The 26921-nt window shown below is 40.9% G+C and overlaps 1 protein-coding gene and 2 pseudogenes across 1 annotated transcript in view; 2 read left to right on the top strand and 1 right to left on the bottom strand.

Moving 5' to 3' along the window:
- TRAM1 (translocation associated membrane protein 1) overlaps window positions 1-6268 on the top strand; it is a 28438-nt gene extending 22170 nt beyond the window's left edge. Inside the window, exon 11 of the mRNA XM_045861374.1 lies at window positions 4684-6268. Within this exon, the coding sequence (XP_045717330.1) occupies window positions 4684-4757 (74 nt within the window). The 3' untranslated portion in view covers window positions 4758-6268. The remainder of the gene's footprint in view (window positions 1-4683) is intronic.
- A 17694-nt stretch (window positions 6269-23962) lies between these two features.
- On the top strand, window positions 23963-24478 carry LOC123833308 (annotated as a pseudogene).
- A 1874-nt stretch (window positions 24479-26352) lies between these two features.
- Window positions 26353-26475, bottom strand: LOC123833423 (annotated as a pseudogene).
- Between the last annotated feature and the right edge of the window lie 446 nt (window positions 26476-26921).

Raw genomic sequence — 26921 nt, 5'->3', positions numbered from 1 at the left:
GCAAGAATCTTACTCATATTTTTTTTAAAAAACCTCTTTATATCTCTTTCCATCTGCCCTTGAGTTCAAACTGGAATCGTTTCTTTGTTTTTGTTTTTTAATGACACTTAATTGCTTGATCCTCTTCTGGACTTTTCATATAAATGGAATCATACAACATATGATCTTTTACATCAAGCTGGTTTCTTTCAGTTAGCATGATTTTAAGGTTCATTCACATTTGAGCATGTACTGATAATTCATTCCTTATTTTGGCCAAATAATGGGTTGGCCAAAAAGTTCGTTTAGTTTTTGCCATGTGATGGCTCTAGTACATCTTGAACTTCATCGGAAACAATTTTGTTAGATTGTATTGTGACAGCTGTCATATCAGTATGCATTTTTTTAAAAACTTATCAAAATGGGTAAATTTTTGTGCAGTCATTTTAATATTAAAGACAGAAGATTACCCTGGCTGGCGTAGCTCAGTGGATTGAGTGCGGGCTGCGAACCAAAGCATCGCAGGTTTGATTCTCAGTCAGGGTACATGCCTGAGTTGTAGGCCACAGCCCCCAGCAACCGCACATTGATGTTTCTCTCTCTCTTTCTCCCTTTCCCTCTCTAAAAAATAAAATCTTTAAAAAAATTTTTTAAAAAGACAGCAGAAAATGCACATTTTCAGTATATTGTGCCTTATTATTTCAAGAAAGGTAAAATTCCAACTCAAATGCAAAAAAAAACATTTGTGCAGTGTATGGAGAAGGTGCTGTGATTGATGGAACATGTCAAAAGTGGTTTGCAAATTTTCTTGGTACTATTGACATTTTGCCCAAATAATTGTTTACTGGGGGACTGTCTTACACATTGGAAGATGTTTAGCAGCATCCCTGGCCTTTACCCACTAGAAGCCAGTAGTGGGAGACAGCTGACATTCTCAAAATATCTAAATCAAAAAGTTATTGGTGGGAATGAAAAATGTGTCTTTTTTTTTTTACATAAAAAACTAAACAGACTTTTTGGCAACCCCAATAATATTCCATTGTATGGATATGGTATTCTGTTTATATATTAGTTCATGAATATTTGAGTTCTCACTTTTTGGCTGTTGTGTACGAATAATGCTGTAAACATTCATATACAGGTGTTTGTTTGATGACCTGTTTTTCACTCTCTTGGGTATATACCTATGAGCGGAATTGATGGGTCATATGGTAAATGTATATTTAACATTTGGGAGGAACTACTAAACTGTTTTCCAAACTGGCTGTACCATTTTACAATCATTGTTTCACATATTGATATCTATTGGTCCCTGCACCATTTGTTGAAAAGACTAATCTGTTGAATGGTATGTCTGTTCCTATGCCAGTACCACCACACTGTCTCAGTTACCACAGCTTTATAATAAATTTTGAAATTAGGAAATGTGAGTTATCCAGTTTTTTTCTTTTTCATGTTATTCTGGGTTCTTTGCATTTCCATATGAATTTTAGGATCACCTTATCTCTGCAAAAAAACTGTCTGGGCTTTTGATGTGGATGTAGGTTTCAGGTGTATAATTCTATAATATATCTTCTGTGTGTTGTATTCTGTGTTCACCACCCCAAGTCAGGTCTTCTTCTGTCACCTAGATGTTCTTTATAGGAAGGTTCCTAACAGCAGGTTCACATTGTCTAATAGATAATAGGATTGTTAGATTTTCTATTGCTGTATCTCTTTTGGTAAGTTGTGTGTTTTAAGGAATTTGTTTATTTTTAATTTACAATGTATTGATGAAAAATTATTCATAATATCCTCTTGTTATATTACTACTGCCTGTAGGACAGCAGTGATTTTCATTTTTTCATGTTAGTAATTTATGCCTTTCTCTCCTTTTCCATCAGACAAGAACCAACATCTGTCATTCTTTGTAGATTTTTCTCAGCCATGCCATTCATTTTTGCTCTTATTTTTCATTTTTGGATTTCATTTGCTATTTTGTTATTGGGGTTTACCTTCTTGAGATGGATCTTTAGGTCTTTGATTTTCGTCACTTTATGTAAATTACTTGCAGTTAAAGACAGACTTTCCCTTTTAGCACTACTTAGGTATATTTCACAAGTTTTGATATGTCTTTTTCATTATTATTCAGTTTAAAATACTTTCTTTTTTTAATATTTTATTTATTTATTTGTAGATAGAGGGGGAGGGAAGGAGAGAGGGAGAGAAACATCAATGTGCGGTTGCTCTCACGTGCCCCCAGCTGGGGACCAGACCTGCAACCCAGACATGTGCCCTGACTGGGAATCGAACCAGCAACCATTTGTTTTATAGGCCCGCACTCAATCCACTGAGCTACACTAGCCAGGGCTAAAATACTTTCTAATTCCAATTGTGATTTCTTTCTTTGACCCGTGGCTTATGCATGATACAAGTGCATTGTTAAATTTACCATATGTAAGCATTTTCTAGTTTTCCTTTTGTTATTGATTTCTAGCTTAATTCTACTTAGGTTAAAAAACATATTCAGAATGACTTTGTTGAGACTTTTGTTATGGCTCACCATGTATTAGTTTTGTACTTCAGAAGGGTGGGTAATCCGCATTTGTTGGATATTATGGTCTCTGCATGTCGGGTCACGTTTGTTAAATGTGTTGTTCAGTCTTTCTCTTTACTGATTTGGTGGGAGGAGTTCTGCTTATTCAACCAGTTACTGCAAGAGGTATTGACCATTTCTCCTTATAGCTTGTATTTTTACTTTAAATATTTTGAAGATGTGTTACATTTTCAGCAAAATTTAGGGTTGTTATAAATTCCTGTGGAATTTGTCCTTTCTCTAGTTTGTCTGAATTTACTCAAGCTACACCATCTGTCATGTGGTAAACTATTATCATAGTGTATCTTTTCATATATGTTTCTACTTTAAACCTTTCCTAGCCCTTAAATATAAATTGTCTCTTATAAACAGCATAGAGTTGAATTTTTTTCACTCAGTCTGATAATTACTGTCTTTGTTTTTGGCAGTTATCCTGTGGCGTGCCTGGGTATGCCTTTGTTTTTATCCTGCTCTATGTTATGTCGGGCTTCCTGACTCTTGGCTTGGTTCCTTTTTTGATACTTGGAAAAATTCTTGACCATTACTTCTTCAAATACTACTTCAGCCTCATTCTGTTTCTCCTGTCCTTCTGGGACTCCCGTGTATGTGTTAAATAAACCCCTTTACCCTGCCTCTTGATTAATTACTTTCTGTATTTCTCATCCTTTTTTATCTGTTTTGATTTGAGTATTAATTAATCTAGTTCACTCATCTCTTCTGTTGTGCCTAATCTACTATTAAACTCATTTATTAAATGTATATTTTATTACTCTATTTTATAAGTTCTGGGATTAAAAATTTTAGTTCTCTGGTGAAATTCCCCATCCTTTTTATTTATTTTTATTAATCATTGTTTTTATCAGACAATTGCAGGTCTGAATCTCCTGAGGATCTATTTTTGATACTTTTTTCCTCATAGTTTTAATCATTTGGTCTTGTTTTCTGGCATGCTTGCTAATTTTTAATTTTTCTTTGTAAGTTTTGTATAAAATGTGTGGAAGCTCAGGATAAATTTGTACAAGTTCTGGATTGAGTATGGGTAGGTCATTTCATCTCACCAAAACTGGTCTCTTTAAAGTTTGCTCTCAGTTCTAGGATGTGAACTGCTTATAAGGGCTGTTGTTCCTCATGGGCCCTGAATTCAGATTTTTGTCTTCCTATTATTGTGAGGCTCCCCAAATCTCTGGAGATTTGTACTTTCTTAGGAGCTGCTTTCTGCTTGATTTCTCTGAGTCTTACCCTGTGCATGCACATTTAGTAGTTGGAAAATACCTTGAGGGAAAAATACACATAGCTGCCTTGGTTTTTTTTTCAAGCACCTTTAAAGACCCTTTTTTGTATTCAACTTTAATAGGTATTTTTGGAGAGAGGATTAGTGTGACATCAGTTATTCCATCATAGTTTGAAAAAGAAGGCCATGATACACTCTTAAGCATAAGAGTTAGCATCCTTGATGCCAACTTTTAGTATGTAATAAGGAAACATATTCCCAAGAACTTTGCTCAAATGTAAAAGGTTCTTTATTTCTCTCAAAAACACTAGCCTAAAGACTGTGTTCAAATTCTTGTAATTGCTTCTTAGAGTTTTTTTCCCCTTTTTATTCTTTTGAGATCTAATGACATTATAGTTACTTTTCTTTTAATTTGCTGCTTTCAATTCAGTGTTTAAATCAGGTTTTTGATTGGTGCAGTGCTAGTAAAGATTAAGCACTGGTACCCTGGCCAGTGTGGCTCATTTGGTTGGAGTGTCCTTTCATAAACTGAAAGGTCACAGGGTTTGATTCCTGGTCAGAGCACCTGCCTAGGTTGTGGGTTGGCCCCCAGTTGGGGATCATGCAAGAGGCAATCGATCGATGTTTCTCTCACATTCATGTTTCACTCCCTCTCTCTCTCCCTCCCTTCCCCTCTTTCTAACGTCAATAAACATGCCCTAGGGTGAGGATTAAAAAATAATAATTAAAAAAATGTTTTTAACTATTTAAAAAAAGAAAGCACTGGTAAATGAATTTCATTTTTGGGCATAAAAGTAAATATTGGATTTAAAATTTTCTTTTCTGAAGGTACTTTATGTATAAAGATATTTGTGTTTCTTCATGAAGGAGAGTAACACTGATTCTTTTCTCTTTTCAGAAAATGGTGTAAATGGAACATTAACTTCAAATGGAGCAGACTCTCCCCGTAATAGAAAAGAAAAATCTTCATAATGAATTATAATCTAATTGATTAATGTCCCCAAAGAAATCTGCTTTTCACTATATCTTTCAGCACTAGAGTTTTTCTTTTTCTGTTTTTAAAATGCAGTCTGTGCTCATTGGTTCTTGCTATTGTACCATTCATGCATTTTTTAAAGGGCAGTTGAGGGGAGGATAATTACTGTGAGTAAAAAAAATATTTTAGCTTAGACTAAGCTACTTGCCTTTAAAACAGTTTAGGGACCACCACCATATTTTACTTTGTTTTTTTATCTTTGAACATTTTTCTAATGATTTGGAAAGATAACTATTTACAAAAATTCTACCTATCAATGATACAATTTCTTGCTCTCACTGATTTTTTTACATTAGCAAGATGGCCTCTTCCAGCTAGGTCATATTTTTTAAGTTATCTTTCAGGGTAAAATGGAAATAATATAAGGTTGGATGTCAAACTTTAATATGTTTTCAGTGTTCTCTAATTTTTAGGAGTTTTTGTAGCCTTTACACCAGGGAAAAAAAGATTTGTAAATTCGCCAAAATAATAGTGTGCTTTAGTTTATAGGTAGTGGTTGTTAGTGTTACATCCCATTTTTTTAAGGGGGAAAAACATACTATTGGTTACAATGTGGAGATTTATTGCCATATTTGTTGAATCAAAATATCTTCTATTAACATAAAAGTACTTGTGAAGTAAAATCTTTCTTGTGCATTTGCAACCCTTGTAAACAGGAAATCAGAAAATTAAATATTTAAAGAAAAAAATCTAATGTAGCCCTTTTTGATATGTTTATTAATGATCCTTAATGGGGCTTGTCGATAAATTCAGTATGCACAGCATCTTAGAAAAAAACATTGTTTAACCTGCAAACCCTTTTTAAAATTATGCCTACTTGATTTATATCTATAAAAAGAATGTCAGGTAATTATATTTGGAAAACATTTAATGCACTAACCTTAAAGAAATTGAAAATTCAGGTGGATAAATAGTCTTTAAAAAAAGACAGTGCTTTATGTTATAACTATAGCTTTGGTCCCATCTTTAATTGAGAAACATTTATCTGTATAAAACATATTTTTGGATAAATATATATATATATATTTGTATCTCTACAGAAAGGCTCTAAGAAACATTTGAGTAAAACATTTGGTTCTCTTTTCTATAATTATCCTGTAAAATCCTTCTAGCTGTATTTGGTTGTTGCTGTTCTCTTTACAGTACATACATTGCTCCTTTTGGTGTTCCCATCTTGTTCCTCACCTCTCACTTTTCTCACCAGCTCACTTTTGTGCCGTGTTGAGCATAAAAGGTGCAGGCCTGTCAGGTCTGCGGTGTAGGAAGTCGCCATGCTGCTGAAGTCGTGCTTTCTGTTTCCAGCTGTGTACCTACTTCCTGGAGAGAGTAGTAGCTCTCTGTGGCATCATGGAGTTTGGAAGCAAATTTTTGCCATTAAAAACTGGCATAATATTGAACCATTCATTGAGAGATCAATCAAAATAAAAATTTTTACTTTTACAAGCTATATCCTGGGTATTTTCTTCATTGTTAGCAAGTTTTTGTACTATTTTAGAATATTAACTTTTTTAAATGTACCATGTTTACAGAATGCACTGTTGATAAACATTTAGACGAGCCTTTCTCAAAAAGTGTGTTCTGTAAAATATGATTAGAAGGCTACTGTGTGGGAAAATGGTTCGTAACCAAATAAATTCAGGGACTGTTTTGGGGTTAAACAAAAAGGTGTTTCTTTACTACAGGACTGTTCAATCCTTTCTATATGAACGTGTTTCCCGATGTACCAAGAATGTTGGCAATAGAAAGATAATATGCAGTTTTCCACTTCATTTAATTGCGGAAACTTCTCTCTGCAGAATTACTTACAGCACTTGTGCTCTACAGCATATGCTATGGGTTTAGGGAAAGGAAAAGAAAAAGGCTTTGATATGTAGTTAAACTTTATAAGACATTAAAACACTTAAGTGTAGTTGTAAATTATAAGCCCTGGACTTCCTTCTCCCAAGTGCTGTGAGCAAAGTCTGTCTACTTGCCTCAGGAGCCAGCAGAGGCTGTCACTGGTGCCCAGCCTCAGGTCAAACATTAAAGCCTCATGGGAAGCATCAGAGTAGGACCATGATGGACAGCTGTCTTAGAGTCACTGAGTGACCTTGAACTACCTGCTTTGCCATTGTAGGGTTTAGTCTTCCCTCTGCAGAATGCCTTCATGTCTGCATTTTAGAATACAATCATAAGTGGAACAAACAGCTACGTTGACTAAAATTAAGTAATCCTCGATAATCCCTAAATTCAGAACTAATCCTAGAGCAAAGCTTGTGTAGATGAGGAAAGGGGAGAGAAATATTTGCACAGTTGTTAGCAGTAGCCAACTACACCTATATCTCCAAGGTGCTGCCAAAGGATTTCACTGAAAACTAGTACTGCTGCTTGTCTACATATGGACAAGAACAGAAACTTCTTAAGAAATGGCAATGACGTTGACCACCTGTTTGTGTTTTTAAGTGTGGCTTTAAAAACACAAACCCTGGGGGAAATTGTAGGTAATACTTGTTATTTTTCCCCAAAGTCCACCCTAGGTGTGATAGGTGATTAAGTTAAGGATCATCTATAAAACCAACACCGGACAGGTTTGTGAACTTCAAAGTAGGCACAAGTGTTAGGAGGGAGAGTTAAAGACCAGTAGCCCTGGCCTAAAGGGCATCTTGGGGTTGCATTGAGTCTAGGTGCTTGGAAAGTCCTGGGTATACAGCCCATTCTGCTAGGATGAAATGAGAGGCACAGTCCAACTCACAATAATCGGACTTTGTTAATCTGCTGACTGAACACTTTTTAAAAGCTGTTAGTCATTTACAGAAGGTAACACACCTTTGTGGCTCAGCTCTACCCAGTGAAGATAGCCGGGCCTTAGGTGAAAGGACGAACCCTAATGAAAGGACATACCAGTCCTGTGTCTACCTAAGCACGGTGTGCTTTACAGAAAACTGCACTAGGTATCTGTCACACAGCAACCAGCTTCATCCAGTGCCGTAAGGGAAAAGGCCAGCCCAGTTCATCTGGCTAAACTAGTGTTAGTGGAAAGACTATTTATGTGTTTGCTAAAGGCTGAAATCAAACATTTGAGGTATCCTGAAAACAAGAAAATCAGAAAACAAAAATTCAGAGGCTTAGGTCTAGTTCATAACTGATGTAACTTAAGTTTATGTTGGCCAAAGGGGGAAAAAACATCTATTTTGAAGACTCAAACTTCACCCAATTCAAATGATAAGTAACTTTGTTGATTTCAATTAGTAAGTACATCATGGTAAGACTAGCAGACCAGTGTTCAAATCCTGACTCCTCCTTTCATCATCAGCCCTGTGTAATCTAGTGTCTGTGCCTTAATTTCCTGAGAAAATTATTAGCCCTAATCCCACAAAGGAGTTTTGAGATCAGAGACAGTGCATCTAAGTTGTGCATAACTCCATACTGATACTTACTTAGCTCATAAGGTTGTGGGAGACAGCATAGGGAATAGCTATTGGTAAGTATTAAGTCATTGTAGTTGTTGCTACTTTTCTCCCTAAGTCTCCATACAGAAGGTTCTCGAGCACTCAAGCTCTACAGTGCAAGCACGGTGTTCTGTGGCTACTGCACGGGAGCAGGTGGACCGGTCAAGTGGCATGAGATGTTCAAGCCAACATTCCTGCCATTTAGTAATTGGGAGACCGTTGGCATGCTCACCCAACACAGACATTCACAAATCAAATATCTGCATCTGAACTGAATCATTCACACTCGAGAAAAGCAAATGGTATGGTTTCTAAGAAGTGATAATTTTAAAAATCCAATACCCATGGCTCATGAAACCATAGTTTCATTTAGGTGCTGTGTACAACCAGAGAATTTTTAGCTGCTTAGAGTTGCTTTAACTCCTAATGGGAAGAATCAAACTCCATCAGGTGAGTGGGAATGTATAACAAGATTATGTTTATCAAGAAATTAGAACTGATTTCATCAAGTGTCCTAGAAATTACAATTCTGCAAGTGGACTGGAAGGCCTGGGTGTGACAGTGTGTGAAACATGCACCTAAGTGCTGATAAAGCAGGAAACAGACTGAAATCTGAAGGCTAAGGTTGTCACTCATTTGTGTGCTTGCTCACTGACTTCCGGATGGATCCCTTTTTCCTTCATCAAATATGAGAAACAAAGTTCCTTATGAGAACAATTAGAGGTAAATTTTTTAAAAATGAAATTTTACCAAACTAATTTAGGTTACTAGTGATCTGACCAATTAGAATGGTACTTTTCTATTCCTGATTTTATTCAAAACAAAACTGTAAGATAATTTGTAATTCAGGTCAGAAGGGGAAAATGTCTAGACTATATATGCTAAGAATATGAAAAATCAAGTGTGGTGGTTAAAATGTGAATTCAATTCTGTAGAATTAAGGCCTAGAAAACTACCAGGAATATGTTAGAAGCTTGGTAATTTACCTAAAGCTTAATAGACATAGAAAGCTTTGAACAATTTTTTTAAAATATGCAAGGCTGGGTTCAACTTTATCTTCAAAGAGAACTTCCATAACTGCCCAAATATTTTCAATGAATGGAAAGCCCCAGATCGAACCTCCAAGTCACTTCTCTGTTGATACCAGGGCATGGTGGGTCAACTCTGAATCAGCGCAGAAACAGTGGCGCAGAAACAGCAGTGCAGAGAAATAAGATGAGGAGACAACCATTTAGCAAAAAACAAACCTCTTTCTGAAGACAAATACAGTGATGTCCATTGAAATTATAAAACATCTCTATTTGCTGGTCATTATGGAAAGCTCAGGCTCATTCATGTATTATATAGTATCTTAATTGTGCATAGCTTGTGGTTCAGGGTTTTTTTGTTGTTTTTAATGAGTAGTAAAACAAAGAATTTAAAAAGCAAAACCATCTTGCGGAATGTAGCTTCAAGCTGAAGTAATCACTGCTCTGTCTCCGTGCTTTGGTGTATTTTGATGAGTGCCAACATTCTAATTGCAGTCCAGCATCTCTTGTTCGGCGGGCAGTGCCCATCATCCCCCATTACAGTACGTTGATGTGGTTTCAGTGCCCGATAGGGGCTGCAGCAGTCACCACCCTAACTTTCCACGCATGCTCCATCCACGTCAGCCCTCTAGTCTCCAGAATAGCGAGCAGCTGTACTTGCTGCGTCATTAACCCAGCCGCCCTTGACATTTGTTACCTTTTTTTTTTTAACCTTAATGTCACAAAATCTCCACTAAAGGAAACACTTTTGGTTGTAAGGGGGTTTTTTGCATTTAATATTTCAGCTGTTTATGCAGGACCTGAACTTCCATCTCAAATAGTACTCCCACAGTTCATACTGCACATTACTATACTGTGATGAGACAGATTGGCAACAGGAGGGACCAAGCTGAACACAGGTCCAGAACTTCATTGATCTGAAAGTTTGGCTTTAAAGATATTAGAAAGTCATTTATTTTTGGTATTTTCTAAAATGCCCACAAAACTGAAGTTATTGGTTATGTAGGATATTTTATACTTAATGATTCTCGTTTCAGAGATGCTCAGGTATTAGTGAGATCCTACTCTGCCCTGACTCTCTTTTAGCTCTGCCCGTGTCTGCTCTTGAGATGATCACTTACATTAATTAATTAACTGTGACTTTGTCTTTCCCTGCATACAGCCGGGCTCCAACATTTAGCATCTTGCATCTGAAGTGGAAGAAATAGGGAAAGGACATTTGCATGTTTACATCCTGATATAGCAAAGGATAAACTCTCCTACCTCAGTCCCCCAAACACCTTCTCACAGCCCATTCTTCATCCTCCACAATCTCTTTTTTCCGTAAGACAATAATACTGTACTTCACTGATTCTAAAATGTACTCCCCCATACCTTCGCATCTCCGAAAATAAGAATGGGTCTTTTAATCTATGAAGTCATAAATGACAGCATTTTTTTATTACTGCACACAAAAGGGTTTCTTTAAGTAAATTATTTGATTGTATGAAATCCAGTAAAATTTGCTAGTATTTCGTAAAGGCTAACTCAGTCCCAATGATTATTTTAAGGGCTTTTCTCCCTCGGTTTTTTTCTCCACAAGAACCCCATGACGAGGTAGGAACCCAACTTAGCCCTGTTTACAGACACACACACACACAAAACAATCTCAGAGGGATGAAGTGACTTAGTAAGTAGCAAAGCCAGGCTTTGAACATCGGTCTGATGGGGCCACTGGTCCTCAGTCTGCTCTACCACACACCTCCCCTCCACCGGAGCCTGCCGTGGAAGAGGATCATTTGATTTGATCTTCAGTGTTCTTTCTCCCAAGGAGTTTCACCAAGATAAGTTTACCTTTAACTGTAAAATACTAATCATACACTATAAAACAGCTCATGAAGCATTTTAATTTATTTAATAAACACTAACAGACTCTTGATATTATGGGGATACAAAAATGACTAGAACACAGTCCCTGTCTCCAAGGGCCCAGTCAAGTGCAAGAGGCAGATGCCCCAGACAATCATTAACAACAAGGGTAGTTCCAGAGCAGGAGAAGTACCAGGTACCTTAAATATAGGGTATCTCAGGTAACAGGCTGATTTTGAGCTGAACCCTGGGAGCTAAGAGGTGGCTTCCCCAAGGACATGACTTTGACTCTGAGTGTTGAATCATGAGAATTTGCTTTGGGGTTTCATGCACAGTTCCAAATGTTGGCTGCATGAGTGACTCGGTCAGTCAATCAGTGAAAGGAGGAACGGACAATGGCTTCAAAGAGACTGAGACTATAACTCAGGGACAACTGTGTGTGAGGAGCAGTCAAGGAATGACAAAACTCTGAGGGAGCCTTAGAAAGGAATGGGAAGAGGAGAGACAGCAGAGGTCATGGAAACCAAGCAAAAGTCCTCCAAGGAGGAAGCGGTCAGCAGTGCCCATTTGTTGTCCAGTGAAACAAACAAAAGTAAGTTGCTTTATGATTCCACCCTGTCAAACCCAATTCACTGAATTAAAAGGCTACAAGCAAAAATTGGCAGAGAAAAATAATGTTTGTGGCCAGGCTGCCACTAATGCCCTGGTTCCACCCAGGAAGCCCAGGCACAGAATACACAGGGAGGGATGATACAGGCAGGATCCTCCCCTTGCCGGACTTAAAGTGTGAAGACAGGTAACATATACAAAAATCTGACTGTTACAAGTGTAATTGAGTGGGAAAGTGTTTATGAGAGAGAAGGATGGAAGGAGAGGAGCCAAGTCCTCCATGAGACATTTACCTGTAAACTGAGAAGCTCAGAATGAGTAGCTCTAGGCCAAAGGGTGAGGGAGGGTTGTTAGAACAGCCCACCCAGGACAAAGTGCCATGGGAGGGGTTGGAGGGTTGGCAGGCTGGGCAGGGTCTCCAGGACATGTGTGCCAGACCTGGGGATTCCAAGTCCAGCTTGCTTTCCTTGTCACCAGAATATCTCCTATCATCCTCACCTGGCGGTTTCCATGGAGAAGTGTGGCCTGCAGGTGCATTCGGGGCCAGGTGTACTGAAGGAGTATGTCCACCTTTTTTTCCCCCTCTGGTTTTCCCAGCAAATCTTTCTGCTGTGAAGACTCTGGCTAAAGTCCAATTTCCCGAGACACTCTCAGTAATATTTATAAATCTGATGGGTAAAGTGCCTGCTAACTTTCTAGTGCATGTATTTAGTATTATTTTATTCCCCTTCCCTGCATTTATTGAGCACTGTTGAATGAAACTTGCGGGTTAGTAAGAGGTAAGACAACCCACTGAATAGTTTTCTGTGAGTGGGCACAAAAGCTTGCATCTCAGCTGAAAGGCAGAGAGAGACAGCAAGTGGCTTTGAGGGAGAAACATTGTTGCTTTCAAGTTTTCAAGCTCTGATTTAATTCAGAACAAAGAGCTACATGGAATCAGTTGAGGGGGTCTTCTCTCTTGGTTCTCTAACAGTTAGTTGAAAGCCTCCTGCTTGGGAAGAAACAATTCACAGCCCCATCATCTTTTAAATCAGTGCTGCTCAAGCTGGGATCAGGGGCCAGTTTCTGTTCATTTCTGCAAATTGTAATCCAGTCTGCAATGAGATAAGTACAGAAACAGAGCAAGCATTCAGAACTTTTATGGCAACTTGACGCAATAGTTTTATGTCCGTTGAATCTAAAAAAATATTGAGCTTGTATTTTATTTGTCATTGGAGGGTTTTTAGGACAACCCACAGAATTGGAGAATATATTTGCCAATACCTCTGATAAGGAGTTAATATCCAAAATTTATAAAGAAATTACAAAACTCAACACCAAAAAACCCCACACAACCCAATTTTAAAAATGGGCGAGGGACTTCTCCAAAGAGGACATACAGATGGCCAATGCATGCACAAAAAGATGCTCAACGTCACTAATCCTCAGGGAAATGCAAATTAAAACCACAATGAGATATCACCTCACACGTGTCAGAATGGCCATCATCCATAAATCAACAAACAAGAGCTAGCAAGGATGTGGAGAAAGGGCAACCAGTCTGCACTGCTGGTGGGAATGCAGTCTGGTGCAGCCACTGTGAAAAGCAGTATGAAGGTACCTCAAAAAATTAAAAATGGCCCTGGCTGGTGTGGCTCAGTGAATTGAGTGCCAGCCTGCAAAACAAAGGGTTGCAAGTTGAATACCCAGTCAGGGTACATGCCTGGGTTTCGGGCCAGGTCCCCTGTAGGAGGCATGCAAGAAGCAGCCACACATTAATGTTTCTCTCCCTCTCCTTCTCCCTCCCTTCCCCTCTGTCTAAAAGTAAATAAATAAATCTGTAAAAGAAATAAAAAATGGACCTGCCTTTTGACTCAGTGATCCTACTTCTGGGAATACATCTGAAGAAACCCAAAACACTACATTCATTGCAGCATTATTTACGATAGCCAAGATATGGAAGCAGCCTGGGTGCCCATGAGCAGATGAGTAAATCAAACAACTATGGGACATTTACACAGTGGAATACTACCGCCACTCAGCCATAAAAAAGAAGAAATTTTTACCCCTTGCGACAGCATGAATGGACCTGGAGAACACTATACTAAGTGAAATAAGCCAGTCAGAGAAAGACAAATGCCATATGATTTCACTTATATGTGGATTCTAAAGAACAAACTGAACTAACAAAATAGAGACAGACTCATAGATAGAGAGCAGGATGTCAGCTAAGGTGGGTGTGGGAGGAGGTAAGGGGGCGGAGGGATTGAGCAAAAAGGAAAAAGGGCTCACAGACGTGGACAACAGTGTGGGGATGACAGGGGTTGAGGGGAGGAGGGTGTAAGGGAACTAAATGTTAACAGAAAAAACAATAAAAATTTAAAAAATTTACAAAGAAATTACTTCTTCTAGTAGTTTATCTTATTTTTTAAAATATTGGTACACAATATCCCTGACCTGTGTGGCTCAATTGGTTGGACATTGTCCCTCAAACTGAAAGTTCCTGGTTCGATGCCTGGTCAGGGCACATGCCTGGGTTGCAGGTTTGGTCCCCAGTCAGGGTGTGCAGAGAGGCAACTAATTGATGTTTCTCTATCACATTGATGTTTCTCTCCTTCCCTTCCCCATTCTGTAAAATAAATAAGTAAAATCTTCAAAAATATCAGTACATGATGGATTTAAGATAAAAATTGGTCCCTCCCTGCAGGGGTTTTGAGACACATTGTTCTGAGCCACGAAGGGACCCCCCAAAGCACTCTGCTCGAAGCACAGGCAGTGAAACCCGACAGTCCCCAAAAGACTCAGAAACACTGGCGACAAGTCAGAAGGGAACTTGGAACCACCCTGCAGGCTTTCAGAGTCAAAACAGGTTCTTGGCCAGATTCTTGGCCAGCTTTCCAGATTTCTGCCAGCAGGAAATACAGATAAGGAGGCTCCTGGAAAGTGGAGTCCACAGGTTTGTCTGGAGTGGATGCTTCATTTACATGAAATTCACACAAGCTGATCAGAGGGGGGGCACAGAGAGCCTGGGAGTTCCCAGTGGTGCCTGCAGAGCCAAGCGTCACATCTGCTTCTTCCAAGTCGAGAGAAGGGTCCCAAGCTGACAGAGTCACAAAGCCCAGGGCATACATCACCATGTGGCCACGATGGTGTTGTTAGATAAAGTGGGTATTTGGGGCCGGAAACCAGCCCTTCAAAGTCACCACAGTTACCTGTGGTTACTCGTGCATGACGAGGAGGGTGAGGTCTGCTGCTGGACTGAATCTGACAGGGAGAGGCCAAGACATGCCCACGTGAGCTGTTTCAGGGGGCGCGCTCACTGAGCCAGACCTTCAGCACTCTCGGGCAATTGAAACTCCTGTGTCCCTCGTGGACCTTGCCAGGGTCCCATTATTTGTATTCTTAGCTGTGCTCCTATGTCTTTAGTTGGTGTCTTCCATTAGACTAAACGAGTTGAATTTTTGCTAGCAGAAAAAAAAATCTTCCCATATCTTTTGCAATCTTCTCACATCTATTACATTCTGTACCCAGTGGGTTCTGAGTAAATGTTGACTAACCCATTAATAAAGTGATATAAATCAAACAGCAGGTTCCTTTTTTTTTTCACTTTCGAAGTGCTTTTATTTTCCTTGCTGGTGCAATGTTTTACTCAAAGCTGCATGAATTTGATTCAAAACTTTGAAAAATTAAAGAACATAGGAAAAATAATACAAAACTTAAGTAATTTGGATCCCGTGTGCCAGGGATCATGCCCAAAGAACTTGACAAAGACATGTCAATATCTAATTCGGTTGGGCCAAATCTGTCTGCTCACCATTTGAGGAAGTCTCAACTGATAAAATTTCTTGGAGGGGAGTTAAGAAACAAGACCCATTACATTTGTTTTCCACTCCCTCTTCTCTTTTGAATTCCTTGAAAATTGCACAAAAAGGATCAAATGGAAGCTGGAGTGCTTTTTTTTACAGCAGTGAAACGCAGCCTCAACGTCCAGTGAACATGGCACCAGCTACAAAGGAGCCGGGAGGGAGAGAGGGAGGGTAAGATCGAGGAAGAGAGAGAGCCTGTGGGGGTACAGCCCAGTCTGTGGGGGCCAACCTCGAGCCACCACCATAGACACAGGCTCTGTTTGGTGAACTGGAAGCATCTAGGACATAGAAGTTTTATCCATTCCTCCCACATCATCCTTTGGTCTCCTCTCCTACACCCACGCACCCCACCCCCGTCTTTGCTTAGCCAAACTCACTTCCCTTCTCATAAAGAAAAGGGGGAAACACGTTTGACTGGGGGGGGACAGTGACCTGCACTATGTTTTGAATGAGGATTTCGTTTTTGCTTGTTATCCCATTATCTCTGTGACTGTCTTAAAACCTGGCAATGAAGCCAACCGTTTCTTTGAAGAAAACTTCAAACTCTTTAAATAGAGTAAGGCTCAACCTCCCCAAGCAATGCTGCATGCACAAAACCCTAGGAGAATTACAAGTTGTGTTTTAGAATCTTGTCACAAGCTGTTCCAGAAAAAACATACTTAGCATGCCACTGTAATGCCATTTGGTCACATTATTGTTCATATAATAAGTGAGCACAAGCTATAATAAAGAAGGTAAATAGGGAAGAGGGAGCCACAAAATATATAATCCACTCAGCTCAGGCCCAAGTCTCCAGAATCTTGCCCTTTTTCAAATGACCTTGTGAAAGCTGAGAATTAGGGAACAGGGAAGAAAAGAACTTTGCTTATTCTTTCCTATTTCCTTTGTTTGGTTTTCTGACAAATACTTTTTTTGTAGCATAACTTTGGTGTATTTACTATTGGCAGAAGCTTGTAAAATAATTCCTTATTAGCGTGCATGATTTTATTCAATAATTTATCCTGCAGTCAGAACACCATTGCCTGTAGAATCATGTGGGCTATACTGGGACATTTTCTAGGATATCAGGAAAAGGACTGAGGAAGAGAGAGCGAGAGTGCGCAAGAAAAAAATTAAGAGCCAACTCTAAAAGTGAACGAACTGTTTAATTCCTGCTAAAGCGAGGCCCAGCTGTTTGCACAGTACATGTTTCTGTCTGTGGGTGTTTGTAGGGGTGCAGAGGATGTGGAGGAGATGACAGGATGCTATCCTGAGCCTGTTGTAAACTTCCCCATTCACACCCACAACTCCACACTCCTAGCGCTCTCTGGCTTTTTGGAGAACGAGGGCAATCCAACCGCAGAGACCAGGATAGGTCTGGATGGCCCCTGATGTTAACCTTGCCCTCTGTCTGGAGCAAATGTCTCTTTTCTTGGAAAAGGCTGCAGCTCCCCGACGTCTTAGACACGGTGCACCCGCATCATTCACACTTGGGGATCTGGAAGCAGACCCAAAGTGGAAGGGGTTGTAACAAGATTGTAAAATACATTTTGTACTTATTTCTAAATGCCAATGGTCAGTGTGGACGCAATCTTTTGGGGAAATGGAGGCTAACTGCATTTGGAGGTTTTGCTCTTTGTTAAAGACCATGTTGGGCTTCATTCGCTAGGTGTGTGGGCACGGGGTAACAATAAACGGGGAACCCGATTCAAAGTCTGCTGTGTGCCACTCCTTGGCCCCAACCAAACTCATCCAGACCCCCCCACTCCCCGACCCCACCTCGGGCAAACTACCCCCAATCTGACCTTGAATTGAAGTGCCAGTGCCCTTCAAAATGCTACACCCCCCATCAAACTCTGCAGCAGGGCTGAGGAAGCCAGAAATCTCTCCAGTGACTTCAGTGTTGGTCATGTTGGTTAGAATCTAGTTTTGACCCGCAGGGCCCAATTCTTTCAATTCAGGTGATAGAAGTGTGTTACCATTCATTCCTTCTTCTACTGATTGCCATAAACACACCAAAGTATTTGATGGGGCCCGTGGGCACGCTCTTACTCCGTTTCTTTCCAAGTCACGCGCGCCTCTGCCCTGTCTTTCACAAGGAACTCAGGCCAAAAGCCAATGATTTCAGTATAAAGGAGTTTCATTCTCAGAGTGCTTGTAAACTAAAGTGACCTTTGGGGCTGAAAGTCCTTTTCGCAAAACAATCTTCTGGGCAAAATGGGCTGAGAGCAGTTCGAGTCTCACCACTGAGCCAGAGGCCCCACAGCGACCACAGAGAAGGGCGGTGCAGAGCTCGAAGGAATGGAAAAGCTGGCTGCGCTGCGCGCTTGCCAGGAATCCTCCAGCTCAGCGGGACTCCTGGAGCAGTGAGATTCAATGGGGAGCAGGGACGTTACCACCTGGAAGCCACTGATGCCTCCTGTGTGTTTTGTCTTTGCTGCTCAAGGAAGTGGGCCTGGGGTGCATATTTGTAGTGTGTTCATTGACTCAACGAACAGTTCCTGTGTGTCTTCTTTGCATCATGAACTATTCTAAGCACTAGGAATATACATCAGTGAACAAAAAAACTCCTAGGAATTAGTGTGAAAATACAGACAATCCAGCAGCAAAGTGGACAAGACTTTGCAAAAATGTTACCAAATGGCCAATAAGTATGGTATATATACAATATAGATGCTTTACCTCCTTAATCATTAGAGAAATGCGCATTAAAATCCCAGTGTTACACAATTACAATCTCACCAAAATGGCTAAAATGTAAAGACTAACAATACAAATGTAAGAAAGGATGTTAGCAACTGGAACTCTCATATGTGGCAGGCGGGGTGATGAATTAGCACAAGTGCTGTGGAACTGTTTAGCATTACCTATTAAAGCTGAAGAAATACATGCATGTCCTGTGACTCAGCAGTTCCACCCAAACAGAAGTGTGTGTGCAGAGGAGAGGTGCAAGGACAGGCATAGAGCAATAGCAAAAAGCTGGAAACCTGAATATCTACCAACAAGACAATGGAGAAATAAATGGTGCAATATTTATACTACAAGGTGCTGTATAACAATTATAAATTAACTCTTGCCACAACAACAAAGAGAAGCCTCAGAAACACAATGCTGAACAAAGAGGCCGGACACAAAAGAATATACAATGTGTGATTAAATCGAGGGGATAAAGTGAGAAAGGGCAAGGCAAGTGAGGGCCTGGGTAAGGGACTGATGACGATAACTGACCATGGAATTTCGTTTGGGTACAAAGAGAGGACCAGAGGGCAGTGAGGAGCAGGAAAGAGGGTGGGGCAGGGTTACCAGCAAAAAGGGAACTGAGAGGCAGTGGGAGTGTAGTGCCGGGACTGGAGATTATGGAGGGTTTGCAGTGATAGTGACAGGGTCCAGAGAGTGACCACTGAGGTTAGTGAGTGAGGTGGGGGGAGGGGGTGACAAACCAAGAGGTCAAGACACTGAGAGGACTGGTATCAAAGCGATGACCAGTGTGTGTGTTAAAACGAAGAATTAAGACAGGAATGGTGTTGGAGAGGCTTATAGTGAGCTAGAGATTGTAATCGTTGAGATGTGCAGGGAGCAATCCTGGGGTCAGATGATGATGCTCTGGTAAGGGTTTGTAGAGAGTGGATGATGTGGTTTGATGATGTGAGATTAAAGCTGGCTGGATTTGAGGAGGTTGGTTGGGAATGTGCTGCGATCATTGAAGAGGGGGAAGAAGGGCACCCCCAGGCCCAGTGGCCCCAGGGGCAGGGGGTTGGGAAGAGGACAGCAGAGGAAGCAGTGACCCCAAGGGAGATCCACATTTTGTTTCTAGCAGGAAGCTGAAGAGAACATTCAGGAATGAGGTAGAGGGTATGGGGGTTTTGCTGATGCCAAGGGTTTAACGGGAGGGATTCAGGGGTTGGAGAGAATGGGAGAAGTGGACAGAATAGAGAAGTGAGATTAGAAAGCAGGACAGGAGGAGTGACCTGGGTCCAGGAGTGCTCCACAGAATGACTGACTGGACAGGGATGAAGGCATAAAGAGATTAGTACTAATTGACTCCACAGAGATTGGTGGGGAGGCTGTCCGTGGTTTCTTATTAGCAGTTCAATTAACTTCTGTTTAGTTTGTTGGTTTCCTTAATCTTAGTTTTCTTCATGTGCTTTTGAATTTTGTTTGTAACCTTTGTTTTGTTTGTTTTGTTGTGGTGTGTGTGTGGTTTGCCTTGTTATTTCTTTCTGAGCTCACTCCCCTACTGCGGTTTCCTGGCCTGAATCAGGGCTCCCAGAACCCTCGAGTGCACGACCAGGTGCTTTCGAATTTAACAGAGGTAAGGCAGGTGTGAAGGGCACCAGGCCGCTCCGAGGTGGTCCTGATGCTGCTCTCTGCTGCATCCTGCCAACATGGACGCCACCTTCAGACAAGCTGGAGCCCGCTGCAGTGGCCCCAGCTGTTTGGCATCCTGGTCACACGTGGGGAAACCCACCTCTGGCCCAGGTTCACCAAGCACCAAAATACTCCTTGTACTGACTGGGACGAATTTTAACTGAATCAGAGATCTAAAGGCAAAAAATTGAACCTAATTTTTAAGAAATGGTCAGCATTGGGGAAGGTCTTCAGAAGAAATATATTTTGAGATAAATTTTCACATAATGAATTAAGAACTCTTACAAACCATTTTAAAAAGATTTTATTTATGTATTTTTTAGAGAGCGGGGAAGGGAGGGAGAAAGAAAGGGAGAGAAACATCAATGCAAGGGACAGATATCGATCAGTTGTCTGACTGGGGACTGAACCCACAACTTCGGCATGTTCCCAGACCCAGAAGTGAATCATAGATCTTTTGGTTTGTGGGATGACACCCAACCAACTGAGCCACACTGGTCAGGGTACAAGTCATTTTTTTAAATTGAGGTATAATTGATGTATAACATTATACTAGTTTCAGGTGCATAGCATAATGATTTGGTAATTGCATATATTGTAAAATAATTATCACAGTAAGTCTAGTTAACATCCATCACTATACATAGTTAAAAGACTATTTTCCTTGTGATGAAAACTTGTAAGACTCTCTTAGCAACTTTCAAAAACACAGTATAGTATTACTTAACTATAGTCACCATGCTGTACATTACATCCTGAGGACTCATTAATCATCTCACCTCCACCAGGAAGCCTTCCTTGTTTACCATCACAACCACCCTAATCTGATTAATCTGTCTCTTTTCCGGGTTTTGTGCAATATTTTTTAAAATTTTTATCATACTTTTGTCTTCTTGATTGACTTGTTCCTTTCCCCAATACTGTGTGAAAGCACCAAGTCTAATTTGATTTTTGCGTTCCCGAGGCCTAGCTCACTGGAAGCACTCAAAGATTCTTTGTTGGATATATGAATGAAGAACTTGTTACTTTGCTATACATAGCTGGTTTAGCCATGCCAGTTCTGTGCTGAGCACAGTCCACTGGGAGGCAGTGTTGTGCAGTGAAAAGCTCTCAGCTTTGTGAGACAGGAAGCCCAGGGCTTCCACATCATTTCAGCCACCTTCTACCTGCCTGTCCCCGGGAGCACGCAGTCTCTTTCAGACACCAGCAAAATAGGAAGAACGAGAAGAATTTTCCTACAGGATTTTTGTGAGGATTAAAGATAATTTTGGTAGATTTAGGTAAAGTAACCAGTGTATTGTAGGTGTATTTATCATAAGGTAGCTTTTGATTATTGGCTTATGTAATAAGAAGCACAATTACAGGTAAAGACCTAGTTCCAAGAAGTAAGTGTTCTTCACAGTCAGGCTGCAAACAATCCTCACTCGAAAAGCTCAGCCCACTTCTCACTTCCTGCAGCTGGTGGAGGGCAGATGCCTGGGGTTCAGGGGTTCTTGGGGCTCCTTGGGACTGGCTCAGGCAAGTCACGGGCTTGAGGGACTATTATTGCCAGGCCCTGGTTCAGCTGCATGTGCATTAAATAGATTTTTGTGCACTGGCCTGGGAAACAAGCCACCATCTATAATTCTGTTTCTATGGGGAAAGGCTTTCTGTGTTCCAAACAACCAACTTAATAATGAACGCCTGGAATACAACCCATTTGTCGACAGGGACCAGCTGACTGAGTTTACATGGCTCAGCCAGCCGCCCAAATGACTGCACAGCGTTGATCTAATTACAATGAATTCTCTACAGTGACTAATCTAGCTGTGGTCTCCACAATTGAAGAGGAATTTTGAAAAATTGGAGAGGGTTCTACAAAGAACCACAATGATGATTAAAGGACAGAAGGAAAATCTAGTCTGGTTCCTATAGTTTTCAGAGGCTATAGAAACTACCCATGTGACAATTACTCTCAAATAAGAAAGGGTTTGATTCTGTGCTGTGTCAAGTGAATTCATCACTTGCTAATGGACTATGAATTCCCGGAGAAGGGACCCAAGGTCCCTTGTGCCCAGGTCCGGGGAACAGACACTTTGCGGGCTTTTACATACAATACTTAGATTTGTCCTCAGAGCCACCCTGCCACGTGGACATCAGTGTGTCTGTTTTACAGATGAAGAAACAGATTTAGAGAAATTAATTTGTCAAAAATCTTATAGCTAATAATACAGAACATAGATTCAAATCTAGGCCAGGTTAATTTCAAAGCCCCTGTAATTTACTGCCTACAATGCAGCAGAGTGATCTCCCTGAAATACAAACCTGATACGCCCTATCCCCACAAAAAACAGTTCCACGGCCCCGCTGTACTCTCAGAATCTAATTCAAGCTTCTTAACCCACCTGATGGGACCTGAGTGTCTTTTCCTCTGCGTCCCAGCTTTGCTTCCTGCCCTCATCTGTTCATCCGGCCCCAGGGCTGTGTTCAAATGTCTCCCCATTCCTCCATTCCTCCATTCCTCCGTGGGCATTTCCAGCCTCCATGCCTGCACACATGTAGCACCTCCTGCTCTCTGGCCTTCCTCTTCCATTGACCAACTTTCTTCTACTCACTGTGGATCTCAGCTGGCAGGTGCCTTCCCTGAGCCTCCAAGTTGGGCTCATCCGCTCTCTCCCTGGTCTCACAGCCTGTCCCATGCCCACATAATAGCATTTATAACACTGACTTGTAACTGCATGCTGATTTAGCTTTTCACTCTCCCCAAGACACACACACACACACACACACACACACACACACCTTCACTCAATAATTACACGTCAATTAAAAGTTGAATGATCATATCACAAGCTATTTTTACAAACAACAGCCAAAACACTGACATCTGCAAAAACATTTACCTTGTTTTTAAAAGAAGATTTGAGGGTATGCCAGTTTGACCTTAGCCCTTCTTCACTGGTCCCTTGTTTTCTGATATGTTTGCTTGAGAGGAAGAAAAGGCATACAGCCGCCAGAAGGATGCTGGGAGTTGTGCAAAATGTTAGCATGTGCACAGAGTGTGCCGCAGAGTGGACACCATCCACTGCCTCGGTCAGGGCAGAAAGGAGACGGAGATCCTTCCTTCCCTTAGCTTCAGGAAGGACCCAGTGAATCCACTACTTTCAAAGGAACACTGATCTTCGTGAAGTCCTCCAGAGAGAAATCTCCAACCCTAGCCGGTGTCAATAAACCCTCAGAGTAGGGAAATTCTTTCTTTTGCTTAATAAGTCCATTCTTTTGGTGCTCTTAGCAACAGAGAAAAAGCAGCCATCATCCTCCATGAAGTGCCTCCCCTGAAGTTTACATCCAAAGCTGATGCTTCTTAAATCATCCTGAAGCCTTTCCCTTCTTGGGTAAATCATCCCAAGCCCCTTAGCCCTTCTTTGCTGGTCAATGAATGACTATTGGGCTTTTGCTCTGAACTCTCCACATTCTCTGAATCCCATTGAATTATAGAGACCAGAGCCATCCCCAGCTCTCTGTTTCAGCTCTGATCAGTGCAGAGCAGTGTAGCAATTACCTCATGATATAGACATGCTTTTCATTTGCCACAGTTCTCTGCTTGCATTTTTTTTTTTAATCAACAGAACTGCAGGGTTGTGGCAATTCCTCCCGGTCAACTGGCTATCCACTAAAGCTATAGTTTCAATTTTCCAGCCAACTGCCTTTGAGTGGCTGGCACCTTGCCTTTGAATATGTTCACTTTTCAACTCCAAGTGCATAACCCTGACATTTTCTCCATTGAACTCCATCTAGTCTAGGTCCTGTTATTCCAGTTCACCAGAATTGCCTTCTATGGTTCCTCTAGTCTGCCGAGATCTTTCCCTTTAGTGACACCTCGGGCTCTGTGTAATTAGATGCCTGCTTTCTGTGCATATTTCCTATTGATCAGTCCATTAGTCAGATGAAACTAAATTATGCTGCTGTAAATAAATCACCTCCAATCTGAGTGGCTTAAAACAATGGTTTTGGGTTTACTGCTCTTCCCGTAAGTGGCCTGAGGTGACTTCTGAAAATGGTTAGCTGTTCATTTGAACCAGAAAACCCCACAAAATCATGCAAATCAAGAGGTTCAAATGTTCATGTTCACTTTGAGAACACACAGAAACTGCCCAGGACATCAAGGGCATGCACATTCGAAAAGCCACCAAGTATCTGAAGGATGTCACTTTATAGAAGTGACATGTGCCATTCTGTCGTTACGATGGTGGAATTGGTAGGCGTGCCCCAGCCTAACAGTGGTGCTGGGCACAGAGTCGGTGGCCCAAAAAGAGTGCTGAGTTTTTACTGCACATGCTTAATAATGCAGAGCGTAATGCTGCACTTAAGGGTTTAGACATAGATTCTCTGGTCATTGCACACATCCAGGGGAACAAAGCTCCCAAGATGAGCAGATTAACGCATCCAGGAGCTCTCCCTGCCACGGTGAGATGATCTTACTGGGAAAGAGCAGATCCTTCCCAAACCTGAAGAGGAGGTCACAAAGGAGAAAAAGATATCCCTGAGAAAACTGAAGAAACAAAAATTATGACCTGGGAGTAAATTCAGCATAAAATAAATGCTAATAAAAGTAAAAGCAGAATGTTGGTTATCTTTATCAGTAAATATACTTCAAATGTCCTTATAAGATGGACAAACAAGTTTTCTTCTGATTAGGGTTGAAAACAGATTATTCTCAGGGGGGAAATGGTGGTTTTGGGTTTTCTTTTCCTACTTGCGTGACATTTTCTACACTGATCAACAGAGGGTCTCTGGACACAAGAGTCACTCCACGTCCAGGTTGGCAGAAGTCCTCCCATCTTGTGATGCCACCATCTTGACACAAACTTTCAGGGTTTGTGGGGTCAGGGGCACAAAGCATGAACAATGGAGAAGTTTCACACGTTAACTCCATCTACAAGGGACACACGTCGCTCAGGCTAACGTTTCTTCGGTTAAAGCAAATCACACGATTACGACTAATTCCAAGGGGGACGTGCTCTGAAGGAGAGAAGTGTTCATTAGTACGGCCTCCCACAGTCAGCTTTCCCAAAGATCTCAATTTTCCTAAACATAGCGATCTTTTATTTTATGTCAACCATAAATTCTTGTAAGAAAACCTGTAGATTCTGGGCCTATTTTTCTCCCTCTGAACATCTCCCACAAAAATAGAGGAAGTTTTTTTTCTTTAAAAAATATTTTATTATTATTTGATTACAGTTGACCCCATTTTTCCCCCTTCGCTCTCCTCTGCCCAGCTCCCCCTCCACAGTCGTTCCCCACTCTGTTGTCCATGTCCATGGCTCACTCATCCATGTTCCTTGACTAGTCCCTTCCCCTTCTTTCCACCCTCTTTCCCTTCATCACTCCCCTCTGGTCGCTGTCAGTCTGTTCCTTGTTTCCATGCCTTTGGTTCTATTTTGCTTACTTGTTTGTTTTATTGATTAGGTTCCTCTTATAGGTGAAATCATATGGTATTTGTCTTTTACTGCCTGACTTATTTCACTTAGCATAATATTCTCCAGTTCCATCCATGCTGTCACAAAAGGTAGTAGTTCCTTCTTTCTTTCTGCGGCATAGTATTCCATTGTGTAGATGTACCACAGTTTTTTGAGCCACTCATTTATTGATTGGCACTTAGGATGTTTCAAGCATTTTGGCTATTGTAAATAGTGCTGCTATGAACATTGGGATGCATAAGTTCTTTTGAACTGGTGATTTGGGATTCTTAGGGTATGATCCAAGCAGTTGAATCACTGGGTCAAAAGGCAGTTTCATTTTTAGTTTTTTGAGGAAATTCCATACTGTTTTCCATAGTGGCTGTACCAGTCTGCATTCCCACCATCAGTGTACTAGGGTTCCCCTTTTTCCACATCCTCACCAGCTCTTGCTGTTTGTTGATTTATTGATGGTAGCCACTCTGGTAGGTGTGAGGTGATATCTCATTGTGGTTTTAATTTGCATCTCTCTGATGGCTAGTGATGCTGAGCATCCTTTTCTATGTCATAGGCTCTCTGTATATCCTCCTTGGAGAAGTGTCTGTTCAGGTCCCTTGCCCATTTTTAATTGGATTATTTGCCTTACTGATGTTGAGTTGCATGAGTTCTTTACATATTTTGGAGATCAAACCCTCATGCAAGGTATCATTGGCAAATACACTTTCCCATATGGTCAGTTCCCTTTTCATTAAAAACATGAAATTGCACCCTGGTTGGTGTAACTCAGTGGACTGAGCGTGGGCCTTCAAACCAAAGGGTCACCAGTTCGATCACCAGTCTGGGCACATGCCTGGGATGCAGGCCAGGTCCCCAGTAGGGGACTCATGAGAGGCAACCACAAGTTGATATTTCTCTCCCTCTCTTTCTCCTTCCATTCCCTTCTCTCTAAAAATAAATAAATATTTTAAAAGTTTTATAAAACTTATAAAAAAATATGAAATTGCTTCATGAATTCGTGTGTCATATTTGCACCAGCGCCATCTTCTGGGCCATCATGCTAATCTTCTCTGTATCATTTTAATTTTAGTCTATATGCTGCCAAAGCAAGCACTAGAGGAAGTTTTTATTCTATGGTCCATATAAAAAAATATTAGGTCAAAGACCAGATTCTACAAAAACTGCTAGTGGAATAATAAGATTGATTTATGAGTAATATGTTTTCCCTCTACTGATGAGGGTGCCATACAAGAAAAAACTGTTAGAAAACCAGTGGCGTGAACTTGTGAAAGACATCTCTTCCTCAATCTGTCAGAACCACTGCTCATCCAGTTATACTATTATTATTTTCTTTTTTAAAAAATAGTTTTTTAAGAGTTTATTTATTTATATTTAGAGAGGAGAAGGGAGAGATGGAGGGAGAGAAACATCAATGTGTGGTTGCCTCTGGAGCACCACATGCTAGGGACATGGCTGGCAACACAGGCATGTGCCCTGACTGGGAATTGAACCAGCGACACTTTGGTTAGCAAACTGGCACTCAGTCCACTGAGCCACAGC

The sequence above is a fragment of the Phyllostomus hastatus genome, unplaced genomic scaffold, assembly GCF_019186645.2.
Source record: "Phyllostomus hastatus isolate PE091 unplaced genomic scaffold, TTU_PhHast_1.1 phas_scaffold_21, whole genome shotgun sequence".
NCBI lineage: Eukaryota > Metazoa > Chordata > Mammalia > Chiroptera > Phyllostomidae > Phyllostomus > Phyllostomus hastatus.
This window is presented reverse-complemented; position numbering and strand designations above follow the sequence as displayed.